General features: G+C 37.2%; 2 protein-coding genes across 4 annotated transcripts in view; one reads left to right on the forward strand and one right to left on the reverse strand.

The window, feature by feature from the left end:
- LOC119576117 (thyroid transcription factor 1-associated protein 26 homolog) overlaps positions 1 to 9 on the forward strand; it is an 11860-nt gene extending 11851 nt beyond the window's left edge. The window contains exon 4 of the mRNA XM_037923673.1: positions 1 to 9. This exon is cut by the window's left edge and continues 1566 nt beyond it. The gene's annotated coding sequence lies outside the window, so the exon portion shown is untranslated.
- A 3720-nt stretch (positions 10 to 3729) lies between these two features.
- LOC119576118 (serine/arginine-rich splicing factor 5-like) overlaps positions 3730 to 20000 on the reverse strand; it is a 17853-nt gene continuing 1582 nt past the window's right edge. For 2 of the 3 annotated variants that reach the window (XM_037923674.1, XM_037923675.1), the window contains exons 2-9: positions 18304 to 18442; positions 18138 to 18208; positions 17794 to 17904; positions 16139 to 16244; positions 6650 to 6723; positions 6305 to 6484; positions 6016 to 6186; positions 3730 to 5521 (exon numbers count right to left, since the gene is read on the reverse strand). In XM_037923674.1, the coding sequence (XP_037779602.1) occupies positions 5206 to 5521; positions 6016 to 6186; positions 6305 to 6484; positions 6650 to 6723; positions 16139 to 16244; positions 17794 to 17904; positions 18138 to 18208; positions 18304 to 18423 (1149 nt within the window). In that variant the 5' untranslated portion in view covers positions 18424 to 18442 and the 3' untranslated portion in view covers positions 3730 to 5205. The remainder of the gene's footprint in view (positions 5522 to 6015; positions 6187 to 6304; positions 6485 to 6649; positions 6724 to 16138; positions 16245 to 17793; positions 17905 to 18137; positions 18209 to 18303; positions 18443 to 20000) is intronic. The other variant, XM_037923676.1, reaches the window with a different exon arrangement.

Below are 20000 nucleotides of genomic sequence, written 5' to 3' on the forward strand. Positions count from 1 at the left end.
GACTGCCAATGTTTGTATTCATTATCACTATATTAATTTACTAAAATTCTTTAGTATTTACCTAATTTCCTAAATTGTACTTTGACCATTTTTTTACAAGAATTCTTTAGCAGTGAACTAATATCATAAACTACTTTATCCATTACCCCCCCAAACCCATGCCTGTTGTTATCGTGGGGTTTTAGTAGACGGGGCCTGAGGTCCAATGTAGATCACCCCTGCCTTGGACCTCAGCTCTTGCCTCAACTAATTTTGCATGGTCTTTTCTTTTCCCCTTACTTTTCCTTCTCATCTTATTTAAAGCTGTGCTGAAAGTATTGGAGGCTGGCTTTGTGTTGGAAAGATGACCATAATTGTGCACACTAGTTAGAAAACATCATGATGCACAATCTTGGGCTTGAGGGAAAGCCCTCAGTTAAGGAAGTTTTTTAGTTCATAAAGTGAAGTTTGTGGATTCCCAAAAACGAGTTAAAGATTAGGACAAGTGGACAGAAGAGAATGAGAAGAAAAGGAGAAAAGAAAAGACCATACAAAATTAGTTGAGGATGGTCTGAGGTCTAAGTTGAGGTGAGCCCCTATATTGGGCTTGTTTCAATATTCTAAGCCCCTCCCACCACCACCACCAACTAGAAAAAGCAAGGGTTTGGGTGTTCCTGGGAGATACTCAAGGTTACCTGTTCCTAAGCCACATCCAACTGCTTGGACTCCCAGCAAGGGATACACAAGAAGTATATTGCCATGGCAAATGGTTAATGGTTAAAAGCAAGAGAAATGTGCTAGACATCTAAGGTCATGTAGCACTATAGTTAATGTTTGGGAAGGGTGGTTGAGTTAGTGATTAGTTGTCTAAGCTGGGCAAAGGAATTGGTGAGTGAAAGGGTTAGGGTCGGGTGTGGTAAGGAGTTAGATTAGATGAAGGATATGTATACGTTTGAGGAAAGAGAATAGGTTGTTGAAGCAGAAAGTGTGGGATTCTGAAAGGATGTCTGATAGGTTGGGAGGTCGGTGAAGGGAGGATAGATGGGGGAAAGCAGAGGTACGGGTTGTTTCAAAACGTGGGCACGATAATAGGATGTGTGGGATTGAAAGGGGAACATTATATAAGGAACAAGGAAGATACGGATAACTGTGCAAGGGACATTGGTTTGAAAGGGAGGTGTGACATAAGGTGTTTTCTGATTGATATGTATGGATGATTAAATGATTATTGGGATTGGTATTGGAGGATGTGTTAGAAAGGTCTCTTGAAGGCAAATAGATGGACTATAAGAGGAATATGACGAAGGTCAGGTCTGTGGGAGCGGAAACCGCGAATATTCTAATGAAGGAGTTATACTTTACTGATTTTGAGGGGGGAAGCAGCTAGAGGGTGGGAAAAGGACTGAGAGGTCTGAGATGGGAGAGGTGTGGGAGTTGGTGTTCTACTAGGAGGGGTATTAGGAGATGGAGGGTCTGAGGAAGGGGATACTTGTGACATAAGGGATTCACGTGTGTATCCAGGAGGGAGTGGAAGGGATAGAGGGGATGGTGGGAGGGATAATGTGGGCGGGGGTTGGGGTCGGGGGGATGGGCTGTGTTGGGAGGGGGTAGGAGGATTGGGTGTAGGGGGGATATCGTTAGGAGGAGGATGGATATCAGCAGTTACTTGGAGTGTGGAAGGAGCAGGAGTTGTAAGATTTGGAGGTTGAGTGTCAGTTTTCATTAGTAATCTTGAATATTTTCAATGGTTTCTTCTTCTGAGTTGGTTTGGGAGTTTTGGGGAATATAGGCTTTCTTGTGCGGGGGGGCAGAGAGGACTGGTGTCTCAAGCAAAGGAGTAAAGGAAGGTGGGGGTGATTGTGTGGTAGGGGAAAGAGGGGGTGGAACGTTTGTTCTGTCTGTTACGGGTAGTGCGAGGAGGGAGAGGGGAAGGTGTTGGGGTTGTGGTGGTGATTGAGATATCTGTAGTAGAGATTGGAGTGTCTGGATTTAGGATGGCAAAAGAGTTTGACTGGGGAAGGTAGGAGGTAGAAGAGGGGGGTTTAGATGTAGGGGGGGTGGGTTTAGGAGAATTGGTAGAATAGAATGGGCAGTATTACTGGAGTAAGGAGTAAGAGAGAAACCACGTCGACGTGCTTCTTGTCTGGCTTCACGTAGTGTGAGTCCAAGTTTGAATCTGAGAGTTGCTACCTCAGACTCAAACTTGTAGGTGGGACAGCCCCTATAAAATACATTATGGGGGCCGCCACAGTTGGCACATGTGCGTGATTGTGCAGGGCAGTTAGATCGGGTATGGCCAGGTTGGGCACATAGTGGGCATCTGGCTGTGGAACGGCAATGTTTGGCTGGGTGTTCTAGACGCCAACAATTTTGGCACTGACGTGGAGGAGGTTGGTATGGACAAACAGGGAGGGATTCTCCTCCTATATAGACGTTAAAGGGAAGGTCATGTCTACGGAAGGTAATTTTGGCTATGTTAGTGGGTTTCTTTCGATTACCTCTGGGGGGAATGGAGTAGCATTGTACTGACGTTGCATCATAGTCTGTGAGACAGGCAAGTAGGTCTTCTCCACAATCTGACCAATCTTTGTCATAGATTGGGCAATTTGCTGGGGAGATTGAAACTGTTCCGGTGCAACTATTAAGGGTTGGATGGGGTTCTGCAAGGATGGGGTTACCATATATGTCTGTTAGTTTTGTTAATGCTATAGCTTGGTTTTCGGATGTTACTGTGACAAGACGGGAGCGGTCGGGTCGGCTACGGAAAGAGACTTTACCTACTTGTTTTTGGAGACATTGTTGGAAGAGAAGGGTGTTGTCAGAGTAGGGAGCTGTGGGAGGGATCACGAAAAATCGGTCCCATTTGGCTGCGCTGAAGAGGGTATTCAATATTGTTGTAGTGATAGGGGTAGTCGAAGGGCGGGTGCGTGACGATGGAGTAGTGTTGAGGGAGGTTGTGGGGGTAGAGGTGATAAAGGGTTGGGGTTTGCTGGGAAAGTGGAAATGTTCCTTAAGGCTACTGTACTAGTAGGCATTGATGAGGGGGTAGTTGTTGCAGTGTCGGAGCCGTGGTAAAAGGGGAGAGCCTGGGGTCAGGGAATCGGATGAGTTTACATCTTTGGGGCTATTTTGATAAAGGGGCAAGCCTCATTGCCCTAATAGTGGAGAAAGTTTTCATTATTGGCCATGGTAAGCCTGGATTAGTTGGGGATAAACAGTCCACCCCTAGGGTCCCCTTGAGGGGTAAGGGCTAGATAACTAAATCAGGGGAATACCGTGCCCATGGCTCCCTCAGGCCGTTCAGGACTGGCACAAAGTCAGCCTTTCATCCTTTCAGCACGGCTCTCACACCTTAGGAGGTGGATAGTAGAAGGGTTTGGTGAAGGGACAGAAACGAAAGGTGGGAAGGAAAATAAAGACCATGCAAAATTAGTTGGGGTCGAGGGCTGAGTCCCAAGGTTGGGGAGTTCCCCATCATTGGGTCCCAGTCTCCGCCTCCTAAGCCCCCCCACGACAACAACGGGCAAGGGATTGGGGGGGTTGCCATGGCAAAGCAAATCAAATGTTTGTTGTGTCTATATGGCAATTATCAGGAAACTGGTTGATTTGTGGCCATCCACTGTTAAGTAAAAAACTGTAGTGCTTTGTATGGCCTCTCTGGTTCATAATAAACGTGGTGAGGCAGGAGTAGCTCCATTTCAGACTGAATTCATGTGTTCTTAAAGAATTAGATTATAAGGAAAAACAAAATTTGGTAACATCTATTTTATTTCAGTTCAAAATTGCCATATATCAATGGCTACACGAGAATCTTATTGTATAATGACAACTGGAGTTGAAACACTTGGTTACCTGCCTATCAAACACAAGTTTCTCCATACACTGTATGATATACCCTTGGTAAAACAATGCTAGAATATGCAATAATTACAAAATCATATAATAATCTCCAGTGTCAATCACTTTCTAAAAAAAATCCCTATACATACAATCATAAATCTAGACAAAAGTAGCAACTTCATAATTGCTTACAGTAGATACTCATGGCGAGTTGTAAGCACACCCCTTTTCACACCACAAAAAAGTTTTAGTTATAAAGACAACCACAAATTTTTAAGAGCATGATGCATGGTGCTAATATTTGGTTTCATCTCAATGCATGAGATTATCATTTTTAAACAAAGGCACTTAATAAATTTTGAACAACAACGACAATCTACCAAGAATCTCAACTCCCTAAATAATGTATGTGGGTCATAAGGGAATACAATATATTCACCATCAAATCTTAACACAAGAACTTATTGTGTCCAAAAGATGTTTCTTTGTACTATCTTGAACAAACCACAGTACACCACAGCATATATGAAATTAAATATGGGGAAAATTATTAAAAAAAAAAAAAAAAAAAAAAAAAAAAAAAAATCCCCACAACTTTCTCCTTTTCTTTTCAAAATCATAAAGAGAACAAGAAAGAAAACAAGAAAATGATGGTACAAAACTCTTCATATAAACATACTATTATTCAAGTAAAATTATCCATCTCCATATCTACTGAAAAAGGCAGATAATTTGAAAGGAGAGCTCAATTAACAACCAAGCATGACCTACTCCAAAGTACTGATAATACTCTGAATTGTTTACAGCATATCTACCCAGTGCCACTGGACTTACCAGCTAATATTGTGACCAGCGTGGGTGTTTCACATAAGAAAAAAAATAAATAAATAAATAAAAAAAATAAAATAACCCATTTAGTTCACATACTCCAAAAAACCTTTCTTATACATAGAAGCATAACGAAATGTAAAATAGCATTAGTGCATAAAATACAATTTTCAATGCTATATCTTGATTCCATGGTTTCAATTTTATTTTTATTTTTATATTTTTTGTAAAAACATTTTTTCTAAAAATGCCAATATGCAAGTGTTCCCTTAGAAGAACTATGGCAAAGAGTAAAATGTTTTGAAGTGTGTATTAAATATATATACATAACTAATACATACAAATATGCATACATACGGACATACAGGACATACAAAATATATACATATCTAATACAAACACTTATCAACAAGGACACTAATAAAATCTTACTATTATTGTTATTGTTGAAATACTCTTAGCAATTTTCTTCATTAATATTATCTGGCCAAGATGTGCTTTATTAGGAACACTGGTCTAAACTAAATATTTTGTGTCTATACATAATGACCATACTCATTATTCATCCTCAGGATGGTCATGTCCATTTTCCTGGGGTGACCTTGAACGAGATCCAGAGCGACTGTCACGTCTACGTGGTGAAGCAGAGGGTGATCGTGATCGTGACCTTGACCGTGACCGTGAGCGAGATCGAGAAGTTTCTTTCTTGTTATCTATTGGGCTGCGAGATCTAGATCGTGATCTACTATGGGATCTGCTGCGAGAACGAGCTGTCTCCATTTCCTTAGGCTTATCTAATGGCTCTTCTGACATCTTTCTGGAGCCTGATCGTGAACGGCTATCTCTTCCACCTGATCTTGACCTCTTTCTTTCTCTGTAAACATAATTACAATATAATTAACTTTATAAAGAAGTATGTATATATATATATATATATATATATATATATATATATATATGTATATATTTATATATGTATTATATATATATTATATATTTAATATATATAGTAATATATGTATGTATATATGTATTATATATATATATATGTATGTAATATGTATATATTATAGTATATGTATATATTATGTATATGTATATATTATGTATATATGTAATGTATGTATATTATGATATATATATATATATAATGTATATATTTGTTATTATATATATATATTATGTATATATGTATAATTATTTGTATATATGTATATATGTATATATTATATATATATTATATATGTATAAATATATATATATATATATATATATTATATATATAATATATATATATATATATATATATAAAAATTTGTGAATAGATTTCAACAGGTATTTCAACAGCTTTTAAGGATGGCTACTTACACAGACTTTGACCTGGACCTAGATCGCGATTTTGACCTCGAACGTGATCGAGGGGACCTTGAACGGGATCGGGAACGTGACCGTGAGCGAGAATCCTTAGACCTGGACCTTGATCGTGACTTAGTTCTTGATCTCCTTGACCTTGAACGAGAACGACTCCTACCTCTTGATCTGCAATCACATTTCAGTATTAGTTGATATGTCATTGATGCTGACTGGCATAAATTGACTAATTTTACTGTCATAATTTTACTTTTTATTAACCTCACATTAAAGATGAACCACTTACCTTGACCTTGAATATGACCTGCGGGATCGTGAACGTGAACGAGATCGCCTGCGAGATCTTGAGCGGGAACGGGAGTGTTGTCGATCCTCAATCAGCCTAATTCGCCTTCCATTCAGTTCAGTATCGTCTAACTTCTCAATGGCCCTCTTCATGTCAGACCGGGTGGCAAACTCTACAACACTAGCAGGGGGGGAGGAGAGAAAAAAATGTATATATAGCATTCACTAACTTTCACACAACACAATACTCTTCATGCACTATATAGATAAAAATTAAAAGCATTAGCAAACATGAGCAACTTCTACTGCATTGTACTTTTAAAATATATGATAAAATTTCACTTACCCTTCATAGCGACGGTGCTTGTGGGCATCTGCAAAGGTAATTTCTCCTGCTTTGCGCATGTAATCCTTGAGATCCTGCAGCAGATTAAGAAAAAACATTTTAATTAGAAAAATAGTTCATTAACAAATTATTAAATGATTCCATTTACACTAAAAATAAATAAATAAAATAAAGCTTACTACCAGAGGTTAAAATGAAAACCTATATGAGGGACCTAAAGTGAATCTGTGAGTAGTGTTTATAATGCTTCATTTCAGAAGGTCACTGTCTCAGCAAGGGACTCTTCTCACCTGACTATCTAAAGCTTAATTTTCAAGGAAGCTTTTTTTTTTCCAGTGAACAAGTTCCTGAGCTAGAGGTAGATGAAGAGGTATCTGGCATATACAATCATGCACTGTGTCAGCTTCCCTGCCTTCCTGTAATGTGCCTTCCATATTGTTGGCTGGGTGGACTTCCCCCAGGCAGATGAGCTGTGATTGGCCAATCACCAACATGCTTCAACCCTGCCCTACTCTGTCAGCTCACTTGTGAGACATCCTGCCACTGTGCCTGGCTTAATGGGGAGGCTAAGTGTTAAGGAGAGATGATGCTTCAGCTACAACACAGAACTAGAGCAAGCATTCATACAAACAATAACCAAGGAGGAAATAAGGAAAGCAAAGTAAGGGACTTTCTCAAACCACTGATGATATAATCATGTATGAAGGCAACAGCAGGTAGTTATACCCTAACGTGGGCGTAACTCATGCTACGCAGATTATTGGTCAGGCCCTCGGTCCAGCTGGGTGGGACGGGCCGGCCCCCTGGGACAGTGTGGGACGGCAGGGGTACGTCCGGGTTGTTCTTGGTAACCTCCCGGCCTCTCCCGTCCACCTCTACTTCTCACTCACCGGGTGTGGGGGGGGCCATCTTAAAACATAGGCGGAATGTTTAACATAGAGCGCAGCACGAGTTTCAGTATTTCACATTACTCATAAATATCCGTGACTCTTCTCCATCTTAATACCCTATCTTCTTTACCACTACCATGCCTGAATTCAAACTAGAATATTAATAAACCTATGACCATCCTCCTACTCAATTAACAATTATCCAACTTTATTGCAAGTTGTTTTATATTTGTCTTGAGGCTGTCACATAATCACTACTAGAATCGTATATACTGTATATACATGTACACATTTGTAACAAGGACATCGACCATACCTATTAAAAAGCCTTTGACCTCATGGTATATTTTTCCACTGATATTTTAATGGTTTCAGGTTATTTACTCATTTCCTATAAGGCCTTTTCCTGGCAAACTTAAAAATATTTCTCTTCTAAGGGTAACCTGACCATGCTTAAAGCTTACAAGTTTAATTCCCAATTAGAGGTAATGAAGCATGCATGCTCACAGTCCATGACAATGTCTCCCCTCCTTAGGAGAGGGTGTAGAAATAGAATAAATATATAAGTATTATGAAAATAATACATGAATTAAAGCAACCCTTCTTCAAGTACTGAAGTGCATATTAACATTCACTGAATTGTTGAGTAGTTAAGTATCAATAACAATACAGTCTATGAAACAAAGTATAAAATGAATTGGCATTTACTAAAAAAATGCGAGTGTTTTACATTTTATAGATAGGAAAGTGGGGAAAAAATTGCCTGCAAATATGTAGATACAAATAAGGGGATTCTTCTGGTGTCCAGAAATGCATTAGGTAAGAGCATGTTCTGGATTGTAAACAAATCTTTATCTGATCAAGATAAGGTCTGAGAATAAATATATTGCTTGGCAGGTATAAAAAAAAAGTAATACTAAGGTGGATAGCTGATAGAGCCCTTTACAGTATTGAAACAAATTTAAATAATGTTGATTAGCAGACATCAAAATGATCTCATTTATGTTTGATATTACAAGTTATTGAAAGGATCATCAGAAATGCTTATTACAAAGCCTGATCTACTCTAAACTTATTTGAAAAGATTTCACTTAGAAGTTCATACAGTTTAAAAAATAAACTTAAGTAAATCAAACTCTAAAATCAGAGATCAAAGCTTTCCCCTTATTGCAATCTTAACCCACTGGTGCTGGGTACATGAACTGTCCACTGTAGTTTGTCAATTTTGTTTAAACATAGAAGGTTTCAAAAGCATTTAGTTGCCAAGGAATCAACTATTAGGCCTACCTCATCTAACTTGTTTATCCTATTCCCTGAATTTGATTTCTAATACCATGATCTTTATTAATATCAAAATAAATGACATAATAACATTAACAACAATACTAAATGCTTTTCATAAAGGCCAGTCAATGAATAGGGTAAAGAGCATAGTTTTTAATAAGTTTTGCAACGGATTCCTTGATGACTAATACTCCTAGAAACATCTATTTGCAAACAAAATACATGCCCTACCAGCAGCAATGGATTGTGTTTGCACAAATATATGAGGAATGAAGAAAATAGAAGAGTGGAAGGGAGGGCATGGATAGATGATGTTAGGGTGGAGTGAGTTATAAGAAGTTAAGAGAGGAGAGGAAGGGAATGACAGATGAGGGTAGGGGGAGAGGGGAGAGGGGAGAGGAGGAGAGGGAGACAGATACAAAGACAGAAATGAGCAAGTGTGAAGGTATGGGGGGAGGGGAGAGGGAGAGGGAGAGGGAGAGGGAGAGGGAGAGGGAGAGGGAGAGGGAGAGGGAGAGGGAGAGGGAGAGGGAGAGGGAGAGGGAGAGGGAGAGGGAAGGAAGGGGAAAGGGAAAGGGAAAGGGAAAGGGAAAGGGAAAGGGAAAGGGAGGGAGAGAGAGAGAGAGAGAGAGAGAGAGAGGGAGAGAGAGAGAGAGAGAGAGAGAGAGAGAGAGAGAGAGAGAGAGAGAGAGAGAGAGGAGGAAGGGAAAGAAAAGAAAAGAAAAAGAAGAAAAAGAAAAGGGGGGGCTATGAGCCTGCAAAAAATTGTCAACTACTAAGCTATGTAGAAATTTTAGAAAAATATGTCAAAACATAAAAGAATCAGAAACATTTCAAATTGCCAGCTACAAATCAATGGTTCTGAACTACCTGTGCCTTTCATGTTTTACACTTTTTACCTTTTAAGGCAGGGGAGGGGGGAGAAATGTATGAGAGGAAAGGAAGAGCCCAGTGTGTTGGAGGAGAAAGAGGAAGAAAAGAGGTGTGAGAATGTAGAAGAGGAGGTCAAGAAAGGAGTAGGAAAATCTCTTGAATTTTCAAAGATAGGGGTGGAGGAGAATGAAGTTTGTGGAGGAAGGCTTTATGTTCAAGACTACAATAGTAAAAAATAATAATAATAATAAAAAAATAAATAAATAAAATAAAGGCCTATATATTTGACCTCTGGGAGGTTTTGAAGGGTTATCTTTAAATAATGTAGCAAAACAATTACTTATCATAACTGCTGCAAAAACAGAAAAGAAATCAGCTCTTTGCACCGAGGTCATCATCAATGTGTCGAGTGACTGATTTGTTACGATATACTGTAGCATGTTACTAGCATTAATTACATTCAGAAAGGCCAAATCCTAGTGTAATTAACCCCTATGATCCGGATGATGTGACCATCACATCAAGAAAGTATTTGGCTTGAGGGGCAGGTGACATTTCATATGCCATCATGGGAAAATTTATGCAAGGGGAAGGGAGATGGGAACTTGCCATTGTGAGAATTTCAGCTGAAGGCCAGGGTGATGGGAATGACTTCCCATGAATGTACAAAGCTCTTGGAGAGTGATTAGACTCAGTAAGCATTTAGAAAGGGACTTCAGCATTGGTCCCATCAATAAATGAGCTACGAATGTACCATCTGTGGACCTTGACTGGCTCCAGGGAGGATGCCATTTCCATGCTAAGGATCCTATTCCGGCTTGCCTTGATTAGTGGAACAGGTTATATTACAGAAAATGGAATGTTATGAAAAAAAAAAAAAATAAATAAAATAAGAAAAAATAATAATAATTATACAAATAAAAAGTGTTATTGTTATTAACTACCTAGAGATATGATATAGTCTGTGTCTATTACCATCTGGATAAAGCACACTAAAATGATAAATTGAGACCGTGGAAAATGGCAAAAATGCTCAAAACTCTTATGCATAAACAGAAAGAAAGAAAAAACATTGCAAAGGGGAGGCATGGAATCCATGTGTGTTTCCATGTGTGCCCATGGCAGAGTAGCCGCTGAAGTAAAACTAATGCCCGAATTTAGGGCCATGGTGATGCCAGTGAAGCATCCGGATCCAATGGGTTAAGTGTTTTAAATTACTCTTTCGTATGATGTAGAAATATTGCCAAAGCTTAAACAATAAACCTAGTTGAAACTGGAGAGCCCTTTGAATTACCAATAAAAATCCTCTTTTTGTCTGAACTAATATCAGATAATGTAATGTTTAATGCAACAAATATTTTGCAGATGACCAAGCACAACAGGACTTTAAAAAAAAATTGTGGAACCGTTTTTGTGGTAAATAAACTAGCTGTTCCATACTTAAAAACCTTGTAACTTGCCTTCAACATTCCAATACCAATTGCTTTCAACTATATGATAAACTTTTCATTACCATTTTTAGTATTATAGTACAAGTAAATGTCAACTTATGAAGCATACAAAAATTAACAAGAAACCATTTATACAAAGAAGTTGAGCAGAGAAAAAATCAACAACAAATATAAGGCTTTGATCATGAGATATGGGGAATCAAGCTAAGCAGACGCCATTGTCAATGAGGTATAATATGTGCGCAATACAAGGATAGAAAGGATAAGGATGATAGGGAGAGGGAGAGAGAGAGAGAGTAGAGAGAGAGAGAGAGAGGAGAGAGAGAGAGAGAGAGAGAGAGAGAGAGAGAGAGAGAGAGGGAGAGAGAGGGAGGAGAGAGAGAGAGAGAGAGAGAGAGAAGAGAGAGGAGAGAGAGCGAGAGAGAGAGAGAGAGGAGAGAGAGAGAGGAGAGAGAGAGAGAGGAGAGAGAGAGGGAGAGAGAGAGAGAGAGAGAGAGAGAGAGGAAGAGAGGAGAGGAGAGAGAGAGAGTAAGGAGAGAGAGAGAGGGGCGGGGAGAGAGAGGAGAGGAGAAGAGAGAGAGAGGAGAGAGAGAGGGAGGGAGGAGGGGAGAGAGAGGAGGAGAAGAGGAGACGAGAGAGAGAGAGAGAGGAGAGAGGAGAGAGAGAGAATGAGAGAGAGAGTGAGAGGAGAGAGATGAGAGGAGAGGAGAGAGGAGATGAGAGAGAAAGAGAGAGAGAGAGAGGAGAGAGAGAGAGAGAGAATATTAACTTTTGTTTTAAAATAAGGCCTATCTTTCCAGGACTTCAAGTTTAAACATAACCCTTTTTGCCAGATTTTCTGGCCTTCCTATCAACCATGGTCAACGTAATATGAACACAGGTGTCACACAATGGGAGGCATGCAAATGTCCAATGAGTCAGTACAAGATTCTCTCTCTCTCTTGTCCACCTCCCTTCTCCCTCCCTCCCTCCCTCTCTCTCTCTCTCTCTTGTCCACCTCCCTTCTCTCTCTCTCTCTCTCTCTCTCTCTCTCTCTTGTCCACCTCCCTTCTCCCTCCCTCCCTCTCTCTCTCTCTCTTGTCCACTCCCCTCTCCCTCTCTCTCTCTCTCTCACCGCCCCCTCCCTTGCGTGTGTGTATGTGCATGTCTGTGTGTGTGAATTTCTGTGCGAGAGGATGTGTAGGTGCATGTCTGTGCGAGAGGATGTGTAGGTGCATGTCTGTGCGAGAGGATGTGTAGGTGCATGTCTGTGCGAGAGGATGTGTAGGTGCATGTCTGTGCGAGAGGATGTGTAGGTGCATGTCTGTGCGAGAGGATGTGTAGGTGCATGTCTGTGCGAGAGGATGTGTAGGTGCATGTCTGTGCGAGAGGATGTGTAGGTGCATGTCTGTGCGAGAGGATGTGTAGGTGCATGTCTGTGCGAGAGGATGTGTAGGTGCATGTCTGTGCGAGAGGATGTGTAGGTGCATGTCTGTGCGAGAGGATGTGTAGGTGCATGTCTGTGCGAGAGGATGTGTAGGTGCATGTCTGTGTGAGAGGGTGAGTGTGCATGTCTGTGTGAGAGGGTGAGTGTGCATGTCTGTGTGAGAGGGTGAGTGTGCATGTCTGTGTGAGAGGGGGTGTGTGCATGTCTCTGTGATTATGAATCAGCTCGTGTTTGTTTCTTTATAAAAATACAGGACTGCATGCATTTATCTCACTCCTGAACACACAACATACTGCAGAAATATGTACTCAAGACAAAGCTCATTCAAATAAAGCTTAAATAAATATCAATCCACGGCCAAATTAAATTATTTCCACCTAACATAGCCAAATTAAATTATTTCCACCTAACATAAAAAGAGTAATAGCTTTATGATATCTACAGGGTTTACACGCTTCCTTTGGAAAATACCATACAAAAATTATTCATGCAACACAGAAAAGTAAGCATTATCTTTTCCCCCCCAATGATGTGCAGTTTAAAACTGGCAATTTTTTTGTCCTTTTACTTAAAAATGAACAAACCCAAGTGGAGTAACAAGTTTCAAAAGATTAATAATTTATTTGTTGAACACTTATCTACTTCTTAAAATGGTGAACACCTGGAATAGAAAAGTTGTCTTCTCTCCCCGAAATTAGAAAAGCAAAAACTCTAAAGATCATTACTGTGTAAGGAATACACACACTTAATTGTAAATAAAAATATTAAGTTCAATGAACGATCTCTTAATATTAATGAAGTTTAATATCTTTATCAACCAAAACATAAAAGATGTAATTTATTAGGAAATATAAATAAGAACCAAGAAAACAACGATTTTAAGTCACATTTTTTAAATACATTTAACCCTTCTAATTTTATTATATATTTCTATCACTTTTCACAACACTGCTCTCAGCTTCTGTAATTCAAAAAAGCCAAAACTTACAACCATGCAAATGTATGCATCTTCAGACAGCCATAAACTACCATTACCTTCCATTTCAAATATCTTGAACTATAAGAAACACTGACTTAACCCATTCCATACAAAACCATAAAAATAAATGTAAAGTTTTACCTGCAACATCCATTTCTATACATACCCTTCTCATTTCTTTGTCTTCTTCTCACACATCACATCATCACTCTCATTCCTCTTCTTTCACACACATTCATTCCCAATCTCACACACATTCATTCTCAATCAACACAAAACACACAACATTCATTTCAAATCACTAACAACAAACACACACATTACATTCTCATCACACACCATTATTTAAATCACACTCACACATCATTCTCAATCACACACACACATTCATTCTTTCAATCCACACACACCACACACTACACCATTCTCTCTCAATTCACACACACACACATTCATTCTCAATCACACACACACACCACACACATCATCTCACACACACCACACCACATTCATTCTCAATCTCACACACACACACACACCACACACACACACACACACATCCACACACACACACATTCATTCTCAATCACACACACACACATTCATCTCACACACACACACACACACATTCATTCTCAATCACACACACACACACACACATTCATTCTCAATCACACACACACACACACACACACACATTCATTCTCAATCACACACACATCTTCCAATCACCACCACATTCATTCTCAATCACACACACACACATTCATTCTCAATCACACACACACACATTCATTCTCAATCACACACACACACATTCATTCTCAATCACACACACACACATTCATTCTCAATCACACACACACACATTCATTCTCAATCACACACACACATTCATTCTCAATCACACACACAAAACTTATCAAACCACTATATACAAATAATATACTTATGAATAGATAGTGACCGCTTGCACAATTCTAGAACTGGTGAACTGTCTACCAACCAAATGACTGTTGAAAAAAATACAGTACATTAAAGATTTCTACATTTAGTTTATCATTTACCAATTAGTTTAACTCTCCCATAACTACTAGTTCTAGTAATAAACAGTATGCATTAAAAAAAAAAAAAAAAAAAAAAAGCAAGAATATAAGCAACTAATTACGAGCAATATTTTTTACAGTGTAACAAAAAATGACTATAAAACAGCAAGAATGTTGTTAGTGGCAATACAATGCTGATAAAATAAAAATAAGAAAATAAGAGGAAAGCCAATAAAAAAAAAATCTTCCACTAAGAAAGCATTTAACAAATATTAAAGTTTACCAACATGTAAATAATAATAATGCATACATTACAATCATAGTGGCACACCGATAAACAGAATGAATTGAAAAAATAACATGAATAATGAAAAGGAAGAAGTAATAATAACAATTATAATATTAAAAGATATTATATTAACAAATAAAAGCACAAACGAAAAAATATTAAATGATAATTTGATGTTATGGCAATATTTTGGGAAAACATCTGAGACAAAGAACTAAAAAGTTTGAACGAACAATACCAGTATCTACAGCAGCAATACTACTGCTACAAGGAGCAACAATTACTATGAAAACATGCTAATAAATGTTGTCATTAAGAAATAATAATAATAATAACAATAATAAATATATAAATATGAAATTAAAGTACTGATATATTTATCATTACTGTTAATGTGAAACTGGTACATGGCACTGATGATGCAATGAAATGATAAATGGAGTCTTCAGTAAAAAAAATTAATAACAGCCAATATGATAACATTGATGATTATCATGAGAATTATGTGGACTGATAAAAAAACTAATTAGATTAAATCAATTTTTTTGAAATTCACAAAATCTTTATTATGTAACATAGAAAAGAAAAATAATAAAATTCTATAATAAATGAAAAGTTACATGTAGCACTTTGTAGTGTGTCCGTAGAACATATACACACGAATGATGTGTGTTCTTTGTTTATATTTATACATGCTTATGACCGAGTGACTGCATGTGAATGCATCAATGTATATAAGAATGGGTGTTGTATGTAAAGTGTGGTATGCACAAATCCATCTGCATGTGTTTTCACACTATAAGCACCTTTTCATTAATTTTAGTTGTACCCTAAGTTATCTTTTAACAATGATAACTATTTAAAGTTCAGGAAACAGTTTTCCACATCATTCCAACAATCAGAAATTCAACTAGCTTTACAAGCTATGCACCTGAAAAACTTTACATTTAAGAAAACTACCTACTTAAGATATTACAATATAAAATGAGAGAACTCCAGAGTTGTGGGGGATAATGTTCATATTAAATCCCTCATTGAGTCCACTTCTATCCTTCTACCAAACACACCAACACACACGCTCAATTCTGTCAATAAAAAAAGGAGGGTATATCCCCTCCTTATATCCAATCCATAAAAAAAAATATATAAAAAAAGAAAAAGAAAGAAAAGAAGAGAAAAATGGTTAAATTAATAAAAAAAAAAAAAAAAAAAAAAAAAAAAAAAAAAAAAAAAAACATAAGCAAGACCCACCTGCCAGCTGATGCGAGATGACAGATTTTCAACAATGACCCTGTAAGGTGTCCTCGTTGGGGGGCCGTACCTGCGGTGAAGGTCACTTGGCTTACTCCAACTCGCTCTTTAACAATAGTGAATAATGTGGTTTTACAAAAAGTAAAAATCCTACTTGAGGGTCATTCTTTGATAATAATGGAAGTAACTTGCCAAAAATTACTTTCACCACATCTATTTCACTGTAAATAACTTATCTAATTAAATAGTAATATTTAGTGTACAGATAAGCAAGCAAAAGGGACAAAGCTTTTTCTGATTCAACATTCACCTTTTCCTAATCATAATTAGAACACGGAAAAATCTGAGTTATCTGAATTCAGGATAAATGAAAAAGAAAGAAGGCAAGAAGCATAAAAAAATAAAATAAAAAATTTATATATATATATATATATATATATATATATATATATATATATATATATATATATATATATATATATATATATATATAATATATATATATATATAAAATACTTTACTGATCTGAACAATTCTCTTTAAAGAAAATTTGTTGTCCAAACAATGGGGATAAAGTAGGCAACAAAAAAGCTGATAAGAGTAAATATCGAAAAATCAGTGTGCTGTCTAACATCATGATAAATCGTACAAACCCTTCTTCTCAATCTAGAATGTAAATGCTTATGGCATGTTATAGCAATGTGAAGTGTATTTGGAGTTTGGAGTATTTTGCAACTGTTACTTTATCATTCTGTTAGAAAGCCAGAGCAATTTATTGAAAACTGAAATAAGGGGAATGTATGATGGAAATAAAAATAAATAAATAAATAAATAAATAAATAAAAATAAAAAAACAACACCAACTGGGTTTAAAGTTGGTGTAAATAGAAAGAAAAAAATCATTTTGCCATATATGAAGCAACATAAGCCATATTGCTATATTACAGTTCCTTCAATACCTTAAATGCATAAAAAGTATAAGTAAATAAACAATATCCTTGGACACACTATTCCCTCTGGCTTTACAGAAGTTAGCATTATATAAGTGATTCAGAATAAACACACTTTCAGAAACTAGCTAATGATTCTTTTATATAAAAAAAATAATAATAATTACTTTGTAAATTTTAGGACTTTCTAGTGAAAATGTCTATGACATTAAAAGGTTCTATTGTTTTGGATAAGAGTCAAATCATCCCTAGTGCATTCCACATCCACGAGTTGGCTTATATCATTACATCAAACGTGTTCCATATTAGACATGGAAATTATATAATCAAAATTTATGAACTTGGCCCAAGAATTAATAGCAGAATACAGTTCATTAACACAACCAAATCAGAGAGGCTGTCCACATGCCCACGCCCATACACACGCACAGTATATAAAAAGTGTTTATATAGTGAGAAGAGAAAAAAGACGTATGAAATTCATAGATACAGCAGCTCTCAGGAAAACTTGTATACCTAGTATTTCATTCATAAATATGTTCCAAGAAAATAGAAAGGAAGTCTTTTTTTACACAAGAAAACACAGCTCTCAAAATGTCCAAGAATTTCATTGTCTTGTCAGATTATGCATTTCATATTCCAGAGCTTTTTCACTCTACATCTTTAAAACTTCAATATATGCCAAATAATGATATAAGAACCTACCTGTCAAGCCAAGCTGGTCGACGATCTCGGTCACGATCTCGACCGCCACCACCACCACCAAATCCATAACCACCCCTTCTTGGAAGTCCACGGGCATGTTCTACAGTCACCCTGAAAGTGGAGGAAAATTATGCATGATGATGGGACAAAGCAGAAAGCAGAAGTCACTGTAACGTAGAAAGAGGAAATATAAGGAGAAAGATTATATAACAGGGATAAAAAGAGGATGTGATTATTTTGACCAATTATGTACACAATGTCAAATCATATGTAATACAATATCATCATAATCCTACTCATAACAATAAGAATGTTATGGTTGTATACTTGGGAGAATAACTCACCTTTCTCCTAACAATTCTCTTCCATTCATTTCATAGACAGCATCATCTGCATCTCTCTCATCCTCAAACTCCTGTAAGGTTCAAAATAAGATTAGAAAAAAAAAAAAAAAGGGAAAAATCTTTAAAGAAAATATGTCCAATGACACTAACATCCCAGCATACTCACCACAAAGCCATATCCATTTTTGATAAGGCAATCACGAAGTCTGCCATACCTCTTGAAAAACCTTTCCAGGTCTCTTTCACGGCAGTTATAGTGCAAACCTCCAACATACACCCTCGCCATGTTTACACCTTACTTCCTTCTGGAAAAAAGGGGAAAAAAAACAAATAATAATAATAATAATAATAATTAAAAAATAATAATAATAATAATAAGTGAATAAAATCATACTCAATTATCAATCTATTTTTGCTCTTGAATTAAGGGAGGAACTTCACAAGCTGCCTAGCTCACAATAATTCCAACACATTGGACATAGGGCCATGCATACATTTATTAAGTCCCATGTCTTTGGCAGCAGAAAGATTTCACTTTACATACTCCTACTTTTCTTGATTTACTGCCATGATGACAACTCAACATCAAGATCACAATGGTAAAATTCATGCAATTACTTGTTAGGGCCATTAAAGTCTATAAAACACCGCTTTACTTTAGGTGGCCATGGAAAGTATCTATGCTAAGTAAGGGCTGAATTGATATAGCAATAAGTGTCAATCTGTAACCTTTATTTTTGTCTATTTTAAATGTTCTATAACTGACCTATAGAAAAAAAAGCGACTAAAATCTATTCAACCTTCCTTTTCCAAAACAATATGCCCGAAACTCTTTATACAATGAACTGATTGCATTGTGATAATTTTAATTAATGTTTGTGGTAAATTTCCAAATCATTGTAAAGATGACTGAGTTCCCTTTAGCCCATTATTCCCGGTTGTCTGAAATCCGAGAGTAATTAAGCTCTGGTGATATCTGGCAGTGGCCAGACAGTGAGCGCGGGAGTCCGCGGCGTTAGGCTGAACCTGCCAACCATGCTGTTTGCTATGACGTCCTATCACGTCACCCAGCAGGAACAGGTTAACAGTAAGTCAAGTTACAGGAACTTTATCTACTTTCTATAAATCTTCATTAATTGAAGAAAATATGGCCACTGGAAATGTAGAGGATATAGTCTGGTTCTAGCAGAATTGAAAGTAGATACTGAAGCATGAGGAAGAAGGATGGAATGGGTGGAGATCATCACCGAATAGGAATGCGGTGTGGAACTAGCAAGGAAAGATGCTCAAGGGAAGATGTCAATACCACTAGCCATGAGTATGAAACTGATTAGGTCTGACCTTATATCCTTCATATAATTCATTCCAGCAAAGGCTTATAAAGCTAAACCATATACATTTTTATAGAACAAAGGTTGTAGACTACCTGGCAATTAAAGATATCTGTGCTTAATTGATTGCTCAGTAGCCTAAGGCACCTAAAAACTGATTTAATGTATTGGCAAAATATGCACAAATTGATAATAAAGGAGATACAGGACAGAAGAGAGACAATCGACTCATTTTCAAATTCCTTGTCTTGTTTACCTTGCGAGGATCGAAACAAATGTGACAACTCATTATTGTGATCCATCAAGTCATCGTGTATTAATATGCACTTGTGAGAATGATTATTTTGTAATTGTCGGTGTCTGTTTTTATGAATTCATGTATTCTTTTAGTTTTTATCATACCTCTATGTTTTGGTAATTCTTTATGCTATTCTAGACAAAAAACATTTGCACATGCTCAATAAACCACCAGGAGATTTGACAGGCCTTGCAAAGCCATTCATTGACAAACGCCAGTGAGAAATGTTTTACA

This window comes from Penaeus monodon, chromosome 8 (assembly GCF_015228065.2).
Source record: "Penaeus monodon isolate SGIC_2016 chromosome 8, NSTDA_Pmon_1, whole genome shotgun sequence".
NCBI lineage: Eukaryota > Metazoa > Arthropoda > Malacostraca > Decapoda > Penaeidae > Penaeus > Penaeus monodon.